The 20,929-nt window shown below is 27.0% G+C and overlaps 3 protein-coding genes across 3 annotated transcripts; 2 read left to right on the top strand and 1 right to left on the bottom strand.

Moving 5' to 3' along the window:
- Nucleotides 1-60: 60 nt before the first annotated feature.
- Nucleotides 61-1,691, top strand: Bm17905 (Uncharacterized protein; the record flags this gene model as incomplete). The annotated part of the gene is made up of 4 exons (XM_043073340.1): nt 61-112; nt 879-909; nt 1,079-1,179; nt 1,453-1,691. The coding sequence occupies 4 exons, from the start codon at nt 61-63 to the stop codon at nt 1,689-1,691; spliced, it is 423 nt and encodes a 140-aa protein (XP_042929274.1).
- A 4,140-nt stretch (nt 1,692-5,831) lies between these two features.
- Nucleotides 5,832-10,810, top strand: Bm8828 (Uncharacterized protein; the record flags this gene model as incomplete). Its single annotated transcript, XM_043073339.1, has 9 exons — nt 5,832-5,853; nt 6,237-6,301; nt 6,936-7,129; nt 7,778-7,860; nt 8,213-8,374; nt 8,802-8,986; nt 9,578-9,679; nt 10,163-10,348; nt 10,631-10,810. The coding sequence occupies 9 exons, from the start codon at nt 5,832-5,834 to the stop codon at nt 10,808-10,810; spliced, it is 1,179 nt and encodes a 392-aa protein (XP_042929273.1).
- An 854-nt stretch (nt 10,811-11,664) lies between these two features.
- Nucleotides 11,665-20,641, bottom strand: Bma-dnc-1.2 (CAP-Gly domain containing protein; the record flags this gene model as incomplete). The annotated part of the gene is made up of 31 exons (XM_043073338.1): nt 11,665-11,784; nt 11,964-12,065; nt 12,164-12,430; nt 12,612-12,779; nt 12,918-13,029; nt 13,110-13,228; nt 13,434-13,586; nt 13,758-13,848; nt 13,992-14,094; nt 14,238-14,340; nt 14,488-14,619; nt 14,947-15,078; nt 15,310-15,478; nt 15,661-15,791; nt 15,897-15,982; nt 16,225-16,324; nt 16,438-16,536; nt 16,809-16,925; nt 17,004-17,133; nt 17,336-17,412; nt 17,957-18,116; nt 18,212-18,276; nt 18,384-18,482; nt 18,571-18,693; nt 18,827-18,965; nt 19,034-19,137; nt 19,348-19,518; nt 19,601-19,756; nt 19,859-19,918; nt 20,056-20,222; nt 20,608-20,641. The coding sequence occupies 31 exons, from the start codon at nt 20,639-20,641 to the stop codon at nt 11,665-11,667; spliced, it is 3,789 nt and encodes a 1,262-aa protein (XP_042929272.1).
- Nucleotides 20,642-20,929: the final 288 nt, after the last annotated feature.

Raw genomic sequence — 20,929 nt, 5'->3', positions numbered from 1 at the left:
ACTAAACTTTTTTAAGTTTTTATACAAAAAAAAAAACGAAGAAAAAAAACTTTTACTTACATGAATTTTCTTTTTTCATCCATTCTAATTATTATCTTCATCACTATAAATGGTAATTTTTTTTTTTTTTTTTGTTGTTTTTTGTTGTTTTTTTCTTTTTAAATTATTAAACTAATTTATATCTTAATTAGATAAGAAGCATTTTTTTTTAAAAAAAAATATAAATTAATGAATAGCAATTATAGCATTATATTACAATTAATTTTATTATAAATGTGTGAACTATGTTAGAATTATCGTTTGAATTTGCAAGTTTATTATGGAATTACATTTAGATAGCAATTATAACCATTCAAATTAATCTGAAAAAAAAAAGTACTATTTTTATTATACATATAATATTATAATAAATAAATTTTTATTATGCAAAAAACAAATTTTCATATATATGTTGATAAATTATATTTTTATAATAATATCATAATTGATTAGATCAATATTTCGATTTTTTTTTAAAAGTAAACAATACGTTTTATCATTTCAAATCATACAGTGGTAAAAATTACTGTTATCAAGCAATAAAACTTTTTCAAAATTGTAGAAATTTTCATGGAATAGTTTTACAAAATAATTTGGTTGAATTTTTTTTTTTTTTTTCTTTTTGGTATAGCATAAAGCAAATGAATAGAATTCTATTGAATTGTTGATGGAGTTTAAAATTTTAGAATTATATGATGTAGATAATGCAAATTTCATATAAACAATTAAATCTTATTGAGTTTTCGTTTCTACCATTTTTCAAATATTAAAAATATCAAAAATTTATTTGGTTAGCGAAAAAAAAAGAAGGCAAATTTATATAAATTTACAATTTTCAGTGGAAGCAGATGTCGAAATAATAATTGGAAAGTAAGTTTTAATTTTAAACTAATATTTCGAGATACTTTGCTTTACTTTTTATGATTTATTACTAATTTTAAATTAATTACAATTGATATTAGTGATAAAAATGGATTCAATAGAAACTTTTCAATTCATTTTTTATAATAGAGTTGAAATCACAATTGAATCATTTCAGAAATGATTCATGTGAAAACGAATTAAATCAAAGTTCGGTGGCAATAAATTCTTCAATGTGCAACATTGTGAGGACATTAGATGATGATTGGTCACAAACAGGTAATCTAAATAGATTTGATTAAAATTAAGATTGGCGTAAATCATTATTTCAGTCATATTATTTAACAGATTTAGAGATAAAATATTTATGATTTTATTGTTGAATAAAATTGTCTCTTTTATTTATTTCTTTTGTAGTAAAATTTTATGTTTGAAATAAATTTTTTATAATTTTTGAAACAGATTTAGCGCTAAGTAATATTATAAATTTGACAATAACTTTGATGAAATTCAGCCTAAAAATGAATTATTCGCTCCTTTTTTTTGTTTCAGAAAGAAATACAACTTCATTCTCCGATGAATCAGTTAAATCATCTATCAATGATAATTTTGATGATTTAAAAGGACGAATATCAATGGAAACATTAGATCTTATCAAACGACTTCATATGCAATATCTCAATGTAGAAAATTCTAAGAAACAAACAGAATTTTCAACATTCAATGAAAATAAATCTAAAAAGAAGGACGAAGAAATTATTCGTATTTCTGGGAAGCTTGAAATATTATAGTTGTAATATGTAATCGAAATGAAAAATTTTTATTGCTGTTAGATATATTTTTGTTTACTTTAAAAATTGTATATATTCATAAATTTTAAATATAAATTTTGAAAAAAAATTCAATCATTTAAATATTTTTATCACTTCTTTCTTTTCCTCCTGTCTTCTTATCTTATCTTTTATCCTCATTGTAAATATTTTTAAAATATTTTTTAAAAAAAGTGCTATAAACATTTTTTTTTATTCCAAAATAAGAACATGAAAAATGCTAAGAAAAGCTATGTTTTTATTTCTAAACATAAATAAATTAATGTAGCTTGATGATAAGCAAAAAAAAAATTGAATAATTTCTTTCAAAAAAAGTTACAAAAAGAAAACGAAATATAGAGAAAGAGAGTGAGAGAAAAAAAAATGTTTGAAATGATTTAAAAAAAAAAAAAAATAACAGACAAAAAAAAGTAAGCAAAAAAATCAAAAATATGCGTATCAGTCAAAAAAAAAAAGAAAAGTTCTGTGATATTCAACATTTAATTAGCATTAAATTCAAACTAAAAAGCTATGTGTAACATAAGAACAAATTATCTGTGATGTGTATTATAAAATTTGCAATTTTTTAAAACTTTTTTCAAAAAAAAGAAAAGAATAGAAGAAAAACGAAGAAAGAATTGTGAAGTTAAAATGATTGTAGGTTGGAAAAAAAAATGAAATATTAAATGCAACTGAAAAGCATATTTTACATTTTATTCTAATATCAGTAAACTTTTTCGTTTTTCTCTTATAATACAAACAAAAAATTTTGTAATACTTTTAAAATTAATGATTAAAATATTAATACATCGCATATTAATTAGCTAATTTATGAATAATATGATTAATTAATTATTGCTGAAAATATAAAAATCGTTACAAATACTTTATTATATATACATTCAGACTTTTTTCCTCGCTTATTTTTATTTCATTTATCATAGCTATTTATGTTTTTCATTTATTATTAATAAGATGTTTTTCTAAATGTTAAGTAAACAAAAATTTATTTATTAACTAAATATGTAATTAAAAAAAAAAGGCGGAAAAAAACATCTACCATTTCTTATTAATTAGTAATTTAAAATAATTAAAACTGCAAATACAAATTTTATTTTTATACATTTAAATTTAATTATTTAAATTTTCAGACTGATACAAATGTGAAGAATATTGAGAATGGTTTTAAAATGCATTCAAATAAATCACTTTTTTTTTGCTTTCTTGTAAATGATTTTTGACGGAAATGCAAAAGATGAGGAGATGTTTCGAAGATTAGTGTGATGGATGCGGAAGAAAGAGACGAAATTTTTGAAGTTAATAGAAATTGAAAAATTGAAAATGATGAGAAGCTTACCAAATGAATTTTTCACAATCATTGCAAAAGTGCTTTTTTCGTTTCTCTTTTTTTTTTTTTTTTTTGTGATTTCATTTCATATTTTTCCTTGTTTTTTTGTATTCTATTTTTTTCTTAAATGTTCAAAACGCAACTGAACACTGCAAAAATCAATTAATGATAATTTTTTTTTTTTTCTTTTTAGTTCATATAGAGTTAGTGATAAGAGGGATAAAGAGGGAGAGAGGAAGAAAGAAAGAGGGAGAGAGATAAGATAAAAATTTTCGAAACACTGTTTGCTGTAGATTTTACATTCCTTTTGCTAATTTGTAATATGTGTAACAGTATCTCAAAATTTTTATTTTACTTTTTTTTTCTTAATTTTTTCCATTTTTATTTTTTTGAAATAATTATATTTTAGAAAAAGTGATTCTAAAATTGGGATAAATTGATTTATTTGGTAAAAACAAAAGAAAAAAGAAAAAAAAAATTTGAAGCTAATGATAAACTAACTTATTCGTTAACAAATATTTCAAACATTTAACAATTTTTTTTTTCCTTTTTTGCTTTCATTTTTTTATATTTACTGTTATTTATACTTATGACACATTCTAAAATATTCTTTGATTTCATTGAATTAACTATTTTCATTTAATAAACAAATATGCATTTAATTTCAATTTAAATAAAAAAAAAACGGATATTTTATTAATTTTTTAATTAAATTTTTTTCTCAATTTCACGTTGACCTCTAAACAATAAGAACTTACCTTTCGCACTTTTTTTTTTATTCGTCATTTTCATGTTAATTTTACTCCTTTCAATATTTTGCTGAAAACAATTTTATTAATTATGCTAGATTAGAGAAAAATAATAATAAAATAAAAATTGAAAAAAAAGACAAATAAAACAAAGTATAGAAAAAAAAAAACAGGTAAATTGACAAATTTTTTATATCAAAAGAAATTTTATAGTTATAATTTTAAAAAAAAGTATTTTTTTTATCATTCTTTTATTCCTTTGTTTCTCTCTCTCTCTCTTTCTCTCACATCGTCCTTTTTTTTCTTCTACCCATATATATTTGTTTATTTTGACCTTTATTAAATTTCAATTGTTTAACTTGAATCAAGCAAACAACTGTTTGCTCGTTTAATCTCAAACACTTTAGTGCTTTAAAAAAAAAAAAAAAAAAGAAGGAAGAAAAAAGAGAATTTCAATGAGATGTTTCAAATTTATTGACTAAAATGTTTTAAATGAATGATTGATTACTTGTGGTTTCCATCTCTGTAGAAATCACTGATTAATGCTTATCGCTAGATACCAATTCATAATTACCACAAAGAAAGTAGACGAAGATTCAGAGTAAAGAAATGATTGCAATGTGTTTTGCTTTGTTTTATTTCAATATTAACTTTATCTCTCATTCACTAACAAAATTTAAACTTTTATCAAATACAGTTATTTCTTTTTCTTTAATCATAAAAATAAAACGAAGAAAAAAATTTTTTTTTCATTGCTTTTTTTCTTTCTTCCTTCCCAAATTTAGTACATTTATTTTTTTGCCTTTCTTTTTTTTTTTTTTTTTTTTTAAAAAAAAAGTGGGAAAATGAAAAGGATGTATGAGTTATAAAATTACTATTAATTTTCTAATCATATTATATATATGAAATATATGAATTTATAGGTTTTCTGAATTTGATTTTTTCAGTTTATTTGTTTATTGTTTCTTTTTTATTCGTTTTTTTTTTTTTTTTTTTTTTGTGAATTTCAATAAATTGAAATAAAAAATTGAAATTCACAAAAAAAAAAAAAAAAAAAAATGATTGATGGAAGAATTTTATGTTAGGAATAAAATTGTTTATTACTTTCTGAATTCCACATTTCATAATTTTACTGACACTTTTTTTTTCCTATGCACCTGTCTTGAAGTGTTGTCTTATCTCACCTGCATCTCGTTATTAACGAATTGTTGAGGTAAAATGAATCTTCCAGCTGTTATTTTTTCTTTTTCTTTTTTTACAAAATCATCAGCGCTTCTATTTCTTCGTCTGTTCTTTATGCTCAATTTCAAATTTTTGTTTTTCTGTTATTACTAAAAAAAATAGGAGGAAAAAAAAAACGAATACTAATTTACAAGAAATCTTTTACTATTTGTTTCAAATTTACAACTATCTTCAAAATAATCAGCTTTTACAGATTACTTATTTTCGTTGTTTGTAATTGAAAAACAAAACTTTTCTAAGATATTTCATTTTATTCTTTTAAATTAATTAGAAATGTGTAAAATAAATTTTAAGTATCTGTTATTATTATCGTTAGGAATATACGCTTAAATTTATACATGAAATTGAATTGAATAAAGTAGGTATATTAGAACAGTCATCAATTTAATTTCAGTCTTTATCACACTCTATTATTATTGTTATATGATTTTTTATTATTGTTATGTTGTTATTATTATTTATTATTATTGTCATTATTACTATTATTATCATTTATTATTGTTAGTGTCATTATTATTATTTATCATTATTGCTATTATTATTATTATTTATTTATTATGTTTAATGTTATCATTTTTTGCATTGATTATTATGAGTTTTGGATCCTGTTTTTTTTTTTTTTTTTTGGAAACTTAAAATTAAATTTTTAGCTATTGCCTTTATGCGTACCTTATGCAACAACTTTCAATACAAACTTTTATCGTCTGTGTGACTGTTACCGTTAAATTGACATTTGGAAGGGTAATCGCTATAACAAATCGTAATATAACAACAAAAACAGCAATGGATGATAGTAATAAAGGAGGTATGTTGATTTTTATTTCTATAATTTTGAATTAATTTAATTAATTAGTTATTCGTTTTCTTTAAAAAAAAAAAAAAAAAAAAAAGAAAAGAAATTGATGGTTATGAGAAATGAATGAAAAAAGTAAAACGCTATATCATTAATCAATAATTGCAATTTCATCTAAAAAAATTAAATTTTTATAAAAAAATCATCGAATAAATTCAAATTGAACTAGTATTTTAACCTATTTTAATTCTGCATTCCATGACAATGCGAAAAAGTCTATTTTTGATTTCTTTTTTCTTCCTTCCTCATTGTTAATATCACAAAGCTAAAAACTGTTTTGCAAGTATCAGCTAAGACTAAAACAAAAATTTCGAACTTTTTTTCGCTTTTTGCAGAAAAGAAAAATTTACAAATTGGAATGACAATCGAATCAATTAGCGATTTTAATCTCAAACAATCGGTAAATCAATCAAATTGTTCACATTTTTTTCACTTTTTTTTTAAAAAAATAAAAAACTCTTTGTTTTTTTTTATTTAACACTATTCACGCATTACACACAGTTTTCCCCTTTTCCTTTTTCTTTTTTTTGTTTTTGTTTTAGCGAATGAGTGAATGATAAAGTAAGTGAAAGAATCGCACTGTTTTCAATGATAATTGAGAAAGGTCATAACCTTTCTGGAAGCAATTTTTAAATACAATCAATGAAATGCTTAGCTTATTTATAGCAACAAACTAATTTGATTATGTAAAATGTTGCAAATTAGCGACACTAAAATTGCATTAAGTATTAATATATAAAGTAAAACATAAAAATATTCTTTTCATTTTCATACCATTTTTTTTTTTTTTTTTTATTCAAATAACCATTATTTTCATATTTATGTAGCAAAAAAAAAAAAAAAAAAAAAAAAAAAAGGAAAAAAAAAACAAGAAAAAAGAATAATACAGCTGAATTATTATAAATATTTAGTTAATTATTTGTCATCTTATTGTTTTTTCTTATTTTATAAAAATAACCTATTTTTTTTTATATTTAATTTCATATTTATTATGAAGAAGAACAGATTCTACTAATTAATTCATTCATTTTCAGAATTTTAAAGCGTCCATTTCTTTATTAATGGTAGTGGAAAAATCAGGTAGACCACCTGGTTCAGTTATTGTCAAATATGATCAATATCTATACCCATTTAGTGATTTGCAATTTACTGGTAATAAAGTACAACCAAAAGATGCTTATCGACTTATCATTTCGGCATCTGATGGTACTGCATCTACTCGATCAAAGTTAATACTTACCTTTTTATCATTTTTCATAGTATCAACCCAATTTTGAATGTATAATTAATTGCTTTATAGCTATAATGAAACTTTAGCTAAAACTTTGTCCTTCATTATGATAGTAAAAATTACTTCAAAATTAGTAAATTTTTAAATTTATAATTGTCATATTTATTTAATATTGAGTTATGATAAGTAAGAATTCTATTTGACAATTATATAAAAGTAAAGAGAGAGAGAGAGAAAGAAAGAAAAAAAAATGAGTAACACTTATGTTAGGTAATGTATGGAATTTAATGATAAAAAAGCAATAATTTCTATTGATACGATCAATATTATAATAAGTAGCTCTAATTAATTAGTAGTAACGACTAATCTACAGGTGATAGGATGATAAGTGAGCAAATATTGCAAAAGGAATGCAAACTAATTCGTTTTTCTCTTATTGTTCTTTCCAGCTTTTTAATATTTCGTAATTTAATTAATTAGCTAATTTTTTTTTTTTGAAAAATTTTGTTCAAATCTTTTTTTAAAATATTTAAAAATTTTCATTTTCTTTTTCTTTTTTCTGGGACAAAATTTTGATAAAAAAAAAAAAGTTAATCAATAAGTAAGCCTTCTTTTTGATCATTAATAATGCTTGTCTTATTTCAGTTATGAATTGGAAATTCATTGTCCATTCAATTTGAAACATTATCCATTCGATTCGCATTATTGTCCCATTGATATCTATGCGGGTTTTCATTTCTCATTTAACTTTAGCATTTAATATTTAACATCTTTTAAAAATTTTTACAAAATTCCTCAATAATTTAATAAATGGAATGTAATTAATTATTTGTATTTCATAATTTTTTATGCTTCAAATTTTGAGTTTTTTCCAAAAATGCATATTAAAAAAAAAAAAAAAAAAAGAAAAATTAATGCCTCAAATTCATTTTTGGTCATTTTTTTTTCTTTTTTTTTTGTTTGTCAAAGTTAACTTATATACGAATAACTAAATTAAAAAACTTGTATGCATCAATTATTTGAAATGATCCATTTTCTTTCCTTTCATTCTTTTTTTTTGTTAATGAGTCTCTGTTGCAGGTAAACATCCCAGCAGGCAATTATCACTTTCGTGGTATTACTCTGATGGTGCACGATTGAATGCAAGTATAGGACCAGTAAGCATGCATACATCATTAGTTTCCAGTGAAAGTTGCAATTTTGAAGGACTTTATGCTGTCACTGAATTAAATACAGCTTCAGGTTTGCTTCCTCTTTTTTCAAAATTTTTGGAAATAATTATTTAAGATTTAAGAAGGGAAAAGAGAAAAAAAAAAGTTGACAAATTGATTTTCGTGAATATTAATAATTAAATTTAAAAAAAAAAATATTTCATAATATTCTGTTATTATTTACTTTGATTATCTTTAGTATTATTATTGTTTATTACTTACTATTATTATCATTGTTATTATCACTTATTATTATTGTTATTATTATTATCATTATTAGTTATCATTATTTTTACTAATCAATTATTAAAAAAATTTATTATTATTTGTTCGTCAATATAATTGAAACAAATATTAATAAATAAAGTAAGTGATAAAATAATTGAAAAATTAATTATTTATTTTCTTACTCTCATCTTTTTTCCTATTTTTATATTACCCTTTCTTCTCTCTTTTAGCTCGATTCTCATGTCTTCGTGTTCGATTACATTTTCATCGGCCATTCCATGCATCATTTTTTCGTTATTTCTTACCAACAATTATACTTGTTGCACTTACCTGGATTATCTTTTACATTGAACGACAACGTTTACAATCACGGATAACAATTTTGGCCTTCTCATCTTTGCTTACATTCTTCTGTGTTAATTTTTTATTTAAATTTCTTTTTTTTTTTTCTAAATTTAATTCAAAAAAATGAGTAAATGATAATAATAGATTTTTTTTTAAAGAAAAATCTTTTTTTTTTCTTTTAGAATTAAATGAGAAAATATTCAAAATGAATAAGACAACAGTTTCATTAAACACTTTTTCGTATATATAATGCAGTAGAACTATCATTGTAATATAAATGATATCACTTTATAACTTTTATTGATTAATTAATTTTACTCACAAGCATTGAATTATCACTTACTATGTATTATCACTCTGATTTTAGTGTTGTTTCAATTACTTAATAAGATAGTAGTAATAGTGTATGGGATAAATAATGCAAATGTTAACCTGACTGATTCTAAATATATTCTTCCTAATCCTTTACCAGTTGGAATGAAATTTATCACTAACTGATGATACCGAGTATTAGATACGACTACATCATTAAAATAATTAAATGCGACATTCAGATTTCATCTCTGTGGAATAATTAAATTTGGTCTACTACCTAGCTAAAATTGATGATAATTTTCAGGTAAACTAATTACTTCCTTATCAGAAAATAAAGTGCTTTCAGGCAATGCTTTGGAATAATGAAGTACCTTCAACAGCTTACTTAACAGCTGCTGATGTTTGGGTCTTTCTATGCAATACATTCATTCTTCTTTCACTACTCGAAGTGATATTTTAAATTTTAAATAAAAAACTATTGATTATTACTATTTAGATATGTCTAAAATACGAGGTAATAATTAGTGTGATATTATTTATTACATAACCTTATAAATTAGTACTTTATTTTCAATTGTCCAATCTCATTCTTAACTTTAGCAAGTGTAAGGTTGATTGTATGTTCACAACAACATTATCAAATGTATCATAGTATTGAGTAACGATTGCAATGATCATTTTTAGTGATATTTTAATGGAAAATCGAAGTCATAGAAACAAACGCTAATCAAAATATTCGAAAATATAATTCTCATAGCAACTATTATTTCCCGTATCGCTTCAAATCATATTTATGAAAGAAATAAAATAATTGTTTTCTTCCAGAAAAAAGAAAGACTAGAAGAACCTACTTTATTACAAACGATTGAATATTTAATTAAAAAGAAAAAAGGAACACTAAACTTTTTAAAGTTTATGTGAACATTTGCAGGTTATAGCAGTGCACATATTAATGAAAATGTCACATAAGCAGCTTCTACTTGCTAATAAAAATGAATCTGTTCGAGCGGAAAGTCGATATCGGCGTGAAAAGCAAGCTGTAAAACGTGGTCGCTCAATTAGCCCAAGGCCACCTATTGCTAATGGACGAATATTTGAGATGAAACATTTAGATCAAGTTTGTTCATTTATTTTATTATAAATTCAGAATTACAGTTCTATAAAATAATAATGGTCAATTTGCGCTAAAATTGAAAATATTTAATTGGAAAATATTTTGTTTTAATTAATAAAGTGATATTGTATGGAATTGAATTAATTAAATCAGATCAGATAATATACCATAGTAATCATTCATTTTATTCTGTTAAAAATATATCTAAAATTTGATTGAAAATGTTTATAATAACTATTAGGAAAAAAAAAAGAGGGGATTTTGGAATAATTTATGATTTTGTAGGATTTACTTGGTTCAACATCAACATCAAACTATGATACTTTGATAAATGATTATTTCCATCGTTGGTCCGATTACTATTCAGTAACAGCTGCACGGGTTGATCTATCAGCGCGTATCATACTGCCACTTGCATATGGTATTGTAGTTTCACTCTACTTCTCTTTTTACCTATTTTTGTAATTTTTGAAAATATCGCTATTAGAATTTTAAAAGGAAAAAAAAGAATAGTGAATAATTTCTCAACATTATATTACATGTGTTATACAAAATCAATCATAACACATGCAACCATGATGATAAATTTTCAATTATAATTGTTTTCAACAAGCCAAAAAAAGAACCTAATTATGAACTTATCTTAATAAATTGCCAACAATATCTCTTCGTCTAAAAAATGAACCTACCTGTCCACAATTGAATATTACCATAAATAAAATCCTCAACCTAGTTTCGCCGCATATATATCCATTTATCTTATGTGACCTTTCTTTAAAAATAAAAAATTACGTTTGTGCTTTTCTTCGTATTCCCTCTTAGAACGACCACGGTCGTATATTATTGTCAACTTTTATTTCTGAATTATGTTACTGAAGTAAAACGCAAAGGGTGGTGGTGTAAAGAAAGAAATTTCATTACATTCATAATTGGTTATCTGTTTAAAAGTTATGATTCATATAATCCTATGAAAGCATAAATAAATAAATACAAATAAGTAAATATATATTATATACAACAGCAGAAGTGCATATTAAGTATTCTCCAGTCTGATGAATGTATCATTGAACTTTCTTCAATTCCAGAAATAATCATTTAGGAATAAGCAGTGGATGGTACAAATGAAATATATACATGAAAGAAATAAAATAACGACAATATTCACTGTAAGGCAACTTATAGTAAATGCTTATTGCTCTCTTCTGAGTTATAAAGGATAGCAGTGTATAAAAAAATAGTGCATAATTTGATTAAGACAGCTTTTGATGATTTTCTACGACTAGTACTTTCTAGCACTGATAAGATTTATGGCACAATTATCAGCAGCAAACACGTTGTGACTCAAACTTTTTGCGCTCCACGTCCAACTTATCAAATAAAAAACTATAGGCGTTCTTGTATGCATTCGAATGCACACCTCGATCATCACTTTGCGAGTACTGAAATACGCTCATTATATTTCTTTAAATGAAAATAAGACATTTTTTAAAAAATCATTACCATCAAGCAGTGTTGCTTTAGCAGAAAATTATGAAGTCAAATTTCATGAAAAATTAAAAAAAAGATTAAAAAAGATATTAAATTATATTATATTAAAAAAAGTATGCCAAGAACATACCTTCGGCCTCTCTACAACAATGCTTTTTATATTATTAAACAAGCTTGGAAGTGGTTTCCCGGGATTATATTTCGACCAGAAGCGATGAATTTTTAATTTCAACTGTAAATTAAGAAAAAGGAAGTAAGAACAGCACAGCAATGAAGGCTCAAACAGTTGTGTAGATAAAAAATAAAATACTGTCAATAAAAACCACTAACATTATTGATCCTATAATTGACATCTCGAACACTCGAGTAATACTGTTGCTCCTCAGCAAGCTGCGCTTTTTTCTGCTTATCCAAATTTGCTATATAAGGCAATTGGTAATTCCGAGCTTCATTTATAATGCCTTCCGCTTCTCTAATCAACTTGTCAAGTTCTTCTTTATATGGTCCCTGAGCAGCATCTAGTGTAAGTGGTCCAGCGATTTCAGCTGAAACATTAGACACTCCGGTATCTGACAACAACTGTAGCATGCCTTCAACCTGAAAACAACATATCGTTAACCTAAATGTACCTCACATTTCATTCAATGTTCAATGCAACTTAAACAATAAAAGAGTTCATTATCACGTTAAAGAATTTCAGCAGATTTCAATGAAAAAAAAACGTAAACACCAATGCAAACAATAACTAAACTTCAAATTCAAACAATAACTAAAAAACCTTTAAGTGACGTATTTTCTCATTTGCAAATTTGAGAGCATTTTGATTTTCAATTAATGCTGTTTCCAGAATACTGATTTCAGTCGCATATGTAAATGCACTGCCACTGGTAGCAGTTGGTGTTGATGGCAGCGAAGAACCGGATGATGTCAGATTACTGCTCAGGTTCTTTAAAAGGAAAAAAAAAAAAATGGCTACCCAAATTTTAGAGCCATAAATGTTAATAAAAAACAAACCATTATTTAAAACACTAATACTGGCTTTATACAATGCATTTTTTTCAAACATGGGTAAAGAATAACACACCATTAACAAAGCTTTTTTGCTCATATTTCTAGCACGTTCTTTCAGTTCTATATTCTCCTTTTCACATGCTTCCAAATCTCTTTGTATAGCATCCATTGTCTCTTCGTACTCACTAAAAATAATTCTGCTTCTCAACTAAACGCAAAAAAAAAATTAATACCATTATAAAGTGAGAATATGAAATAAACGTACTCTCTCCTCCTTTTCAATTCGCTTTGCAATTCATCACAACGTGACTGCAAGCTCAACACCCGTGACTCATCAGCTTTCCCCGATGTTTCTATTTTTTTATCAGCCATTTCTAAGCGAAGCTAAACAACGAAATAAAAATTACAATAAAAATAAATCTTCCTAAACAAGCAATCTTCATTTATCTCGCCCAGTGTGGAAATACCTGGAAAAACTTACTAAAAAAACCTATTAATATTCTTCCACATCATTGGTTTCTCAACTCTCATCCATCTTCCAATACCAGAAACACCATTAAGTTATTAAGAAATAAGTTCAAAAGGATACCCTATAATTGCTGATATCATCTGCCTTAGATCGAAGCGTTTTCTTCAAATCAGATATTTCATTTTCCTTTTTTTCCAATTGCCAACGAAGTTCTTCTGTTTCCGCTGCATCCTGTTTTCGAGCATGAGCTCGTTCCAAAAGCGGCGGAAATGGCTGAAAAATACATTTTATCCAAAATAGAATAGAACAAAAGAATTTGAATCGGTTTAACTATTTTAGTATAGTTATGTAGAGCGAAAAATTGTAATTCCTGATAAAAATGCATAGGTGGTGACACAAAGTTAACAATAAATTGGGGAGATCACAACTTTAGGAGACTCTCACCTTCTTATTGTCTGTTTCTACTTCCAAGCTCCCACTGTCCAACTGCTCAGCTAACTTTGCAAGAATCGATTTTAGTGTAAGTATATCATTCCTGTAGAAAAGATTCAGCAAATAAAAAGAAAAAAAATTATAGATTCTATACAGCATACACGTATTTCAATTACAGCAATAAAGAATGAATAATTTCGATACATATGATTACTAGTCATACAACAGCTTTTTGAAAAGCCATACTTAATAATTTCTTGGACCTTGGCGCTGTCAGTTTGACCATTCATTTTTTCAACGGCTCCCAGTAACAGTTCTTTAATTCGCTCACTTTGCAATCCTTCAACATCTAAAAAACCGCTAAATATTTAAATGTTTTTTTTTCTTAATTTTATTTTCCATCTTAAAACCAGTAACAATTGGAAATATTAATATACAACAAAGTTAGTACTGAGAACTGAATGACTTGTAATTCGGCTGGCAAATATTTACCAGTATATGTACTTAGCTGTATACTTGCTGTAGCACAGACATTGTCCGCAACAGTTGCTAATTTCCAAAGGATGTTGCCTGCACTTAATAAGTGCTCATCAACCTGAAAAATTAAGAAATAAAAAAAAAAAGTAGAAGAGCAAAAATTTTCTTCATTGCGTCCTAAAGTTTCTAGAAGTTTTAAATGGAACTGTATTAGAACGATTAAAGAAATGAAATTTCAAACACATCTGAAAAAAAAAAACTATACCTGTTGGTTTATTGTCATTTCCTTCTGTGCTGCGATACTATTTCTTGAATGAATTGTTAGCTGCTCACATTCCGTGATTAATCCCATTAAGGTAGCAGCAAGAATATTAATATCGCTATTTTCAATACCAGGCTTTAAAAAAATACCTGACTGTTAATTGATGAGAATAATATTTGCATCTATCTTCAAAAGTGATCGTAAGCAACTCATGATAAACAAACGAGAGAAATTCAGCAACTTGTTTACGCTATCTAGTAATTTAGCTTTCAAAAAAAAAGGATGGAAATGAATTCCTGAGATCTATAGAACAATAACATTTTGATAATGGGTAGAAATTATGAAAACGACCAAAAATTGCATTCATTTTCATCTATAGTATGACTGGTTCTTTTAAAAAGGATATTATCATCAGTTGCAAATCCTTCTAAAGTGCATTTATTTTAAAAATTTCGAACTCACCAATAAAAAGTATGTGAAACGCTGAACATTTATTTTCATCCAACCCAAACCAGAGAGTAGTTGAGCAATAAAATCAGAAAATGCCTGTTTCATATCATATTCCTCAGAAACCATGTGAACTGAGAAAACATTCTGAAAAAAAACAATCATTTTGTTCAAATCTAGAGAAAGAATTCCGAACTCAGAGCTAAACTCTAAAGTATATTTTGGGTAAAAGCATGGTGATTTATATCATACTATCAATAATACTAAAAAACTATAATTGTATGCTTAACTTTTACTCAAATAACACTTAATTTATAATTTGATATTTTACTAAGAATAGCTAGATTTTTCAATAATACAACAAGAACAAAATCTGACCTGGAAGTATGTTATTCCTTTCTCAAGATTTGCTGAAGAGGTATTCTCATCGAGACGATCAGTCTTCAATAAATCAATATATTGATCGATCATCCTTTCCTGTGTTACCATTTCTAACTGAAGTTGTGCCAAGCGTGACAGTCTTTCTACTGAACAGCGTTGTATTGCACTGAAATATATGCAAGAACATTTCGAAAAGAATCCATTTTGGACGATCTTCTCGAACTGAATATCAATTAAAAATTTAGTTTAACAGAATGCCACTAAGTGAAATACGAAAGTGAGGATGAAATATTCTTAGTGAAATATGAGATATTTCTTTTTATATAATGACTACTCAAATCGACTCACCTCTCAAATTTTCGTAGGATACATTCAAATGCATTCAATAAATAATTAAACTTTGCACAATGTGCCCACTGCTCAGCCTTGTGTGATTTGGTAACATGTTCACGACGCATACCACCTGGTACTGCAGGGTACTGAAAAAATCGGACAAATTATAAAAATTATAGATTACTTGCTACCACCCATTACCAGTGAAATACCATTTAAAAAAAAAATAATAAAATAAAAAAGAAACAAACTTTACTACTCATAAGCTTTGCCAAGGCCACTGATTTTTGATACAGCCGTGGAAACAAGACATTAAGTATTACTGCATCATTGTCACCTGTTAATTTGACAATTGTATTAGATTTAATTATTTAGTATTACACTACCAACAATAACTTAATTGATGCAATTTAAAAAATATTCTTGACTGCTGGTACTATTTTAAGTTTCTCGTACCAAATACAAATTGTACATCAATACTCTAAATGAAGCGATCAGATGATCACTGGAATGAATGATGACGGCACAATGTTTTTACAGCACTGTATTATGAATTAATATTATAAATTAAAAATTTACCCCCTGGTTTCATAAAATTATCTGGCATAAAGGCTTTCAGATATCTGATAAATTGATGTGCAGATTCCAATTCTAACGATTGCACCTTAGCATCCACAATCTAAAGAGATAAAACGACAGAACCATAAGAAGCTATATTCATAAACCGAGAGTTCGAACAGTAGTTCAACTCTTCATTCGAATTAGGTCACACTGCTAAAATTTTAAACTTACTTCCGAAAATACGCGTGCAGAGGTAAAACCGGTACTTTTCAATCCAGGAGCAGCAATTCCTTCTTCGAGAATTTTTATTTGTTCTAGCATATGTAAATTCTGAAATATTCATTTAAGTTAACTCCTTGAACTAAATCACAATATATTCCTTATGTCATTATATTCTAAATGGACTTGCATAAGATTTGCAAGAACGTGACCCTTATGAGTAGAAAGGGAAACTCCTCGAGAACTATTACACGCACTAAGTTTCCACAAACTAAAGTGTTGAAATAAAAATAAATGACGACAGTAGTCAAAAGATAACTATTTTCGGGTATGAGCTAGAATCACAAAAGCAAATGAGAAAAATCGCATAAAAAGTTGCTTACATCATCATAACGATCCTGGATTTCTTCATTTAGATCGCTAACTTTCTTACGAAACATGAGAATCGTTTTTTCGTAATCTTCCGCTTGCGCACCACAAGTCTTTATTTGTAGCAATAACTGAAAATCTCAAGATTATCCAAAAAGTATTTAGAAAGTTATATGAAAGACAAGTTGCTCGGGAACATCCCTCATTACCTCATTGATCTTCCCATACGCTTTATCAAGCTCTTCCCTCAACTCCTTTTCAGTATCTTTTTGATTCTCTAATATTTCTTCATCCATTGCACGCATAGTTTCAAAATCATCAATCGTTTCCTCCAAAGCTCTGTAAGAAAACAAAAACTATGATAGCAAAAGTACACAATTTAGGAGTACAAATTAAAACAAACTTAATCAAATCGATAAGCAATTGAAGAAAAAATGAGGCACACTAGCATAATCACCTCAACAAAGTGATATGCAATATAAACTCGGAAAAAGTAAACCTTACGGGTTACTGCTGTTTTTAATATGAAACAAAATATAACCTGACTTTATCTTCCATATTCAAGTTTATATCTGTCAATTTTTCTATCATTTTCTCACTTCCCATTGCTATATCTACCTGTAAAGCAATAAATCCTACGGGCTACTGTGTTTAATATGAAATAGAACACTTTAAAATCATATTTGCTGCTCTTAATATGAAACAAAATATTACCATCAAAATCATGTTTGAAAACAGCATCAAAAAGCTCGATCGATAATTTTTTCATTTGTAATAATTTTTTTATAACAAGTCAAGCAAGAATCGTTACAAGAAAAATCGAATCAAATCGATTCGAAACGACCCATAAATTTCATATCCCACCGGATAAGTGAGAAAAAACATGGTTTATAGTTTCACTCTAACAATTAATTAACCAAACAGACTCTACACCCATGGAGAAAATGTGCAAAAATCAAAAGAAACGATGACAAAAAACGCATAAAGTACAGTATGTCTACCCTTTTCTTAACACTGCAGTTATGCAAATTTCATTCTGAGAATGAAGACAATGAATTAAAGTTCCCAACGTTTGTTAGTGTTAACAAGATCAAATTATTTCCACACTTTGTATTATTAAGCATTCTCAATTTCGCATGATTCAAAATGTGAAGTCACTGACTTGTTCTCTTAACTCTGCAATGATATTTTCATATTCTTCCGAGTTCTCCTTTATTTTTTCACTCATTTTTGTCAAAGAGGCTAATTCATCTTTCAACTTTTCATTTTCTTTTGTTAAATCCTGCTTTTCAATTACCAGTTGTCCTGTGATATCTCGCAACCTAAACAAAATAAAAGTACAGACTCGCCTTAAATAATATTTAATCAATATTTGGGTGGTTCATGAGAAAAGAATCCCAAAACTAAATATCAATACCTTACTAACGCCTCACGAAGCTTCTCATTCTGTTGTTCCAGTTGTTTCACCTGCACGCTGCTATACTGAAAGTTTTAAAATGTTTCATTTCTTTCTTTCCATCATTCGAAAAAATCAGCCAATATTGATTAATTTTCGAAGTTTTACAAATAAGACTGTGATACAAACATGCCTCAGACGAACTATCGCCTGATTGCTCTAATTTGTTGCGTAGTAATTCCAGCTCAACTTCTATTTCTTGCGATCGTTGTTTCTCCGCTTCAATTTCGGTCTAAATAAATTGTGTATGGTTATGTTAAAAAGCTCACTGCAGCTGTTGGTGGAAAGAGATATTTTATGAGAATGCTTGAGAAGTTTACCTGCAGTATGTCGACCTTTTCTTCAGCCACCTCCTTTTCAATCGCTATTAATTCAAGACGCTCTTCAAGTTCTGTAATGTCATCACTTTCGTTTTTTTTCGATTCGAGTGCATCTTTTAACTCCTGCAACTTCACTGCTTAACTGTTTAACAGTACAATTCCAGGTTGAAACAGACGACTCCTCTGGTTGCTTTACTACTCATCACCTAGCTAGCGAGATAGCCACAACTAAAAATCAAACGCGAAATTGTGTTACCTTTTCCTTTTCCTGTAATTTGCGTTGTAGACTAGCTTTCTCCTCAATTATTCTGACTCTGAACTGAAGCAATGATTCTAATTGTATTCGGTTTCTTTCAAATTCAACCAATTTAATGTAATCATCTTTCCTTTTGATTCTAAAAAATGAAATCACTGAATGACACAGATGAGTAACATTGAAATAATGATAACAAAAAAAGAGTACCTTAAACTTTTCAGTTTCTCAGAGAGATCCTTATGCTGTATACGCAGCCATTCGAGTTCGCTTCGTTCATCCATATTAGGAGGTCGTGGAACTAACAAAGATGACTGAAATAGAGAAAGTCAGCATTCGATCATTTTATATTTCTGTTCTAAAAGTGACTAAATATGAAATACATAACAGAAAAAAAACACAAATTCATTACTGAACCTACAGATTCATTACCAGAAACTCTAACTTTTCTCATTATAAGGCCAAGCATGCTCGAGTGTTTGAACATACAACTAAGAAACGTTTTAATATGAAATTATTTTAACCTCTTCCATCTTTTTGACGATGTTTTTTACACTCTCTGCTGTTGCAATATCTTCCACACTGGTTGCTCTCGATAAATTTTCTAATTCGTTTACAGTGGAACTCTTCGTCGGAATTGCAACCGATTTATACCTGGTCTCACTGACAGGAGACTTCTCATATGAACAAGAATCCTGCAACCAATCAACAATACTGTGATGCACTTAGACTTGAAAAATTAAAAAATATTAAATCAATAAATCTGGAAAAAGAAACCTCTACAGCTGCCTGCAAAAGTGACTGACTATCAGATTTTTCAACACTTCCTTTCCTGTCTTCTTTAGAATAAAGCTTTTTTGCAGACAAACCACTCGTTCCACTTAGATTCTTCAGTTTTTCAGCAGAAGATGATGGTGTCAGTCCAGGAGAGATCTGGAAATTGAAAGAGAAACAGTCCATAAATCCTCACTTATTTTAAAATAAGTGCTACATCGTTTTTAAAACACTTGCAGCCAGCAAAATCTTGCTTCTCACATTTTTTCGAACATTGGTAGATAAACGTGAGCCATATTTGCCTCGAGATTCCAGACGAATCTAGAAGATTATTTAATAAACAAAATAATATACAAGAAATTTCATTTGACGTACTCCAATAATTTTACTTTCTAAAACACAGACGGATGAGAATCGTGGTAGCCATAAAGGAAAACTAAAGAATACAAGCAACTGACTTGATTTGCTCTCAAAAAGATGCCATGACTCGGTTTACATGCAAAATACTGTATTCCTTTTACTGTACCGTTGTGTTTCCCATTCGGTTCATCCAAATTTATGCCTATCCAAGTACCTTCCGCAAATTTGGTTTCACCACAGAATTCTATTACTCCTGGTCCCCTATCTAAAAGCTCAAGTAGCTTTTTTTTGTTTTTTATAGCACACACATAAGAACAGAATTCACATGTTTTATCATGTATTAAGCAAAAACATAAGGAGCACAATCCGATTAAATACCCCACCAAAAAACAACAAAATCTACAAAGTTTATCTCTTCTTATATGCTCCCTGCTACAGTTTGAATTGAATTTCAAAAAAAGAAAAAAAAAATTACACTAACAATAATGTTTATAAATTGAATAATAAATGATTGGTAACATCATAGTTTCACTATTAATAATAGTCGAACGGTTGCGTCAAGCATTTGGTATGCTTCAGATATATGTTCTAGCAACTTACCATAATATTTTATTACATTTTTGTTCAATATTGTTTCAAGAAAAGCTTACCTGTATCAACTCTTACCCCAACTTTAAATGACATGTTTTTTTACAATATCAGTAGAATCACAATCACCAATTATTATCCACAATTGCAACGTCTAAAACCAGTTCACATTTCTATTTGTTTTTAAATTTTCATCAAAAAAATCTGGAAGATCTCAATATCTCACCATAATGACACCACGCAATTTCAAAATGATAAATAAAAAAAAAGAAAGAAAAGCAGAAAAGAAAAAGATGTTCTCTTCTAATTTTTTTCCTCTGTGGAATGGTGGACTATGTATTCTTTATTTGTGTAGTAGTTTCAATTGCAATTTACTCATTAAAC

The sequence above is a fragment of the Brugia malayi genome (genome assembly GCF_000002995.4).
Source record: "Brugia malayi strain FR3 genome assembly, contig: Bm_v4_ChrX_scaffold_001, whole genome shotgun sequence".
Taxonomy (NCBI): domain Eukaryota; kingdom Metazoa; phylum Nematoda; class Chromadorea; order Rhabditida; family Onchocercidae; genus Brugia; species Brugia malayi.
The sequence above is the reverse complement of the archived record's forward strand: the minus strand, read 5'-3'. Positions and strand labels throughout refer to the sequence as shown.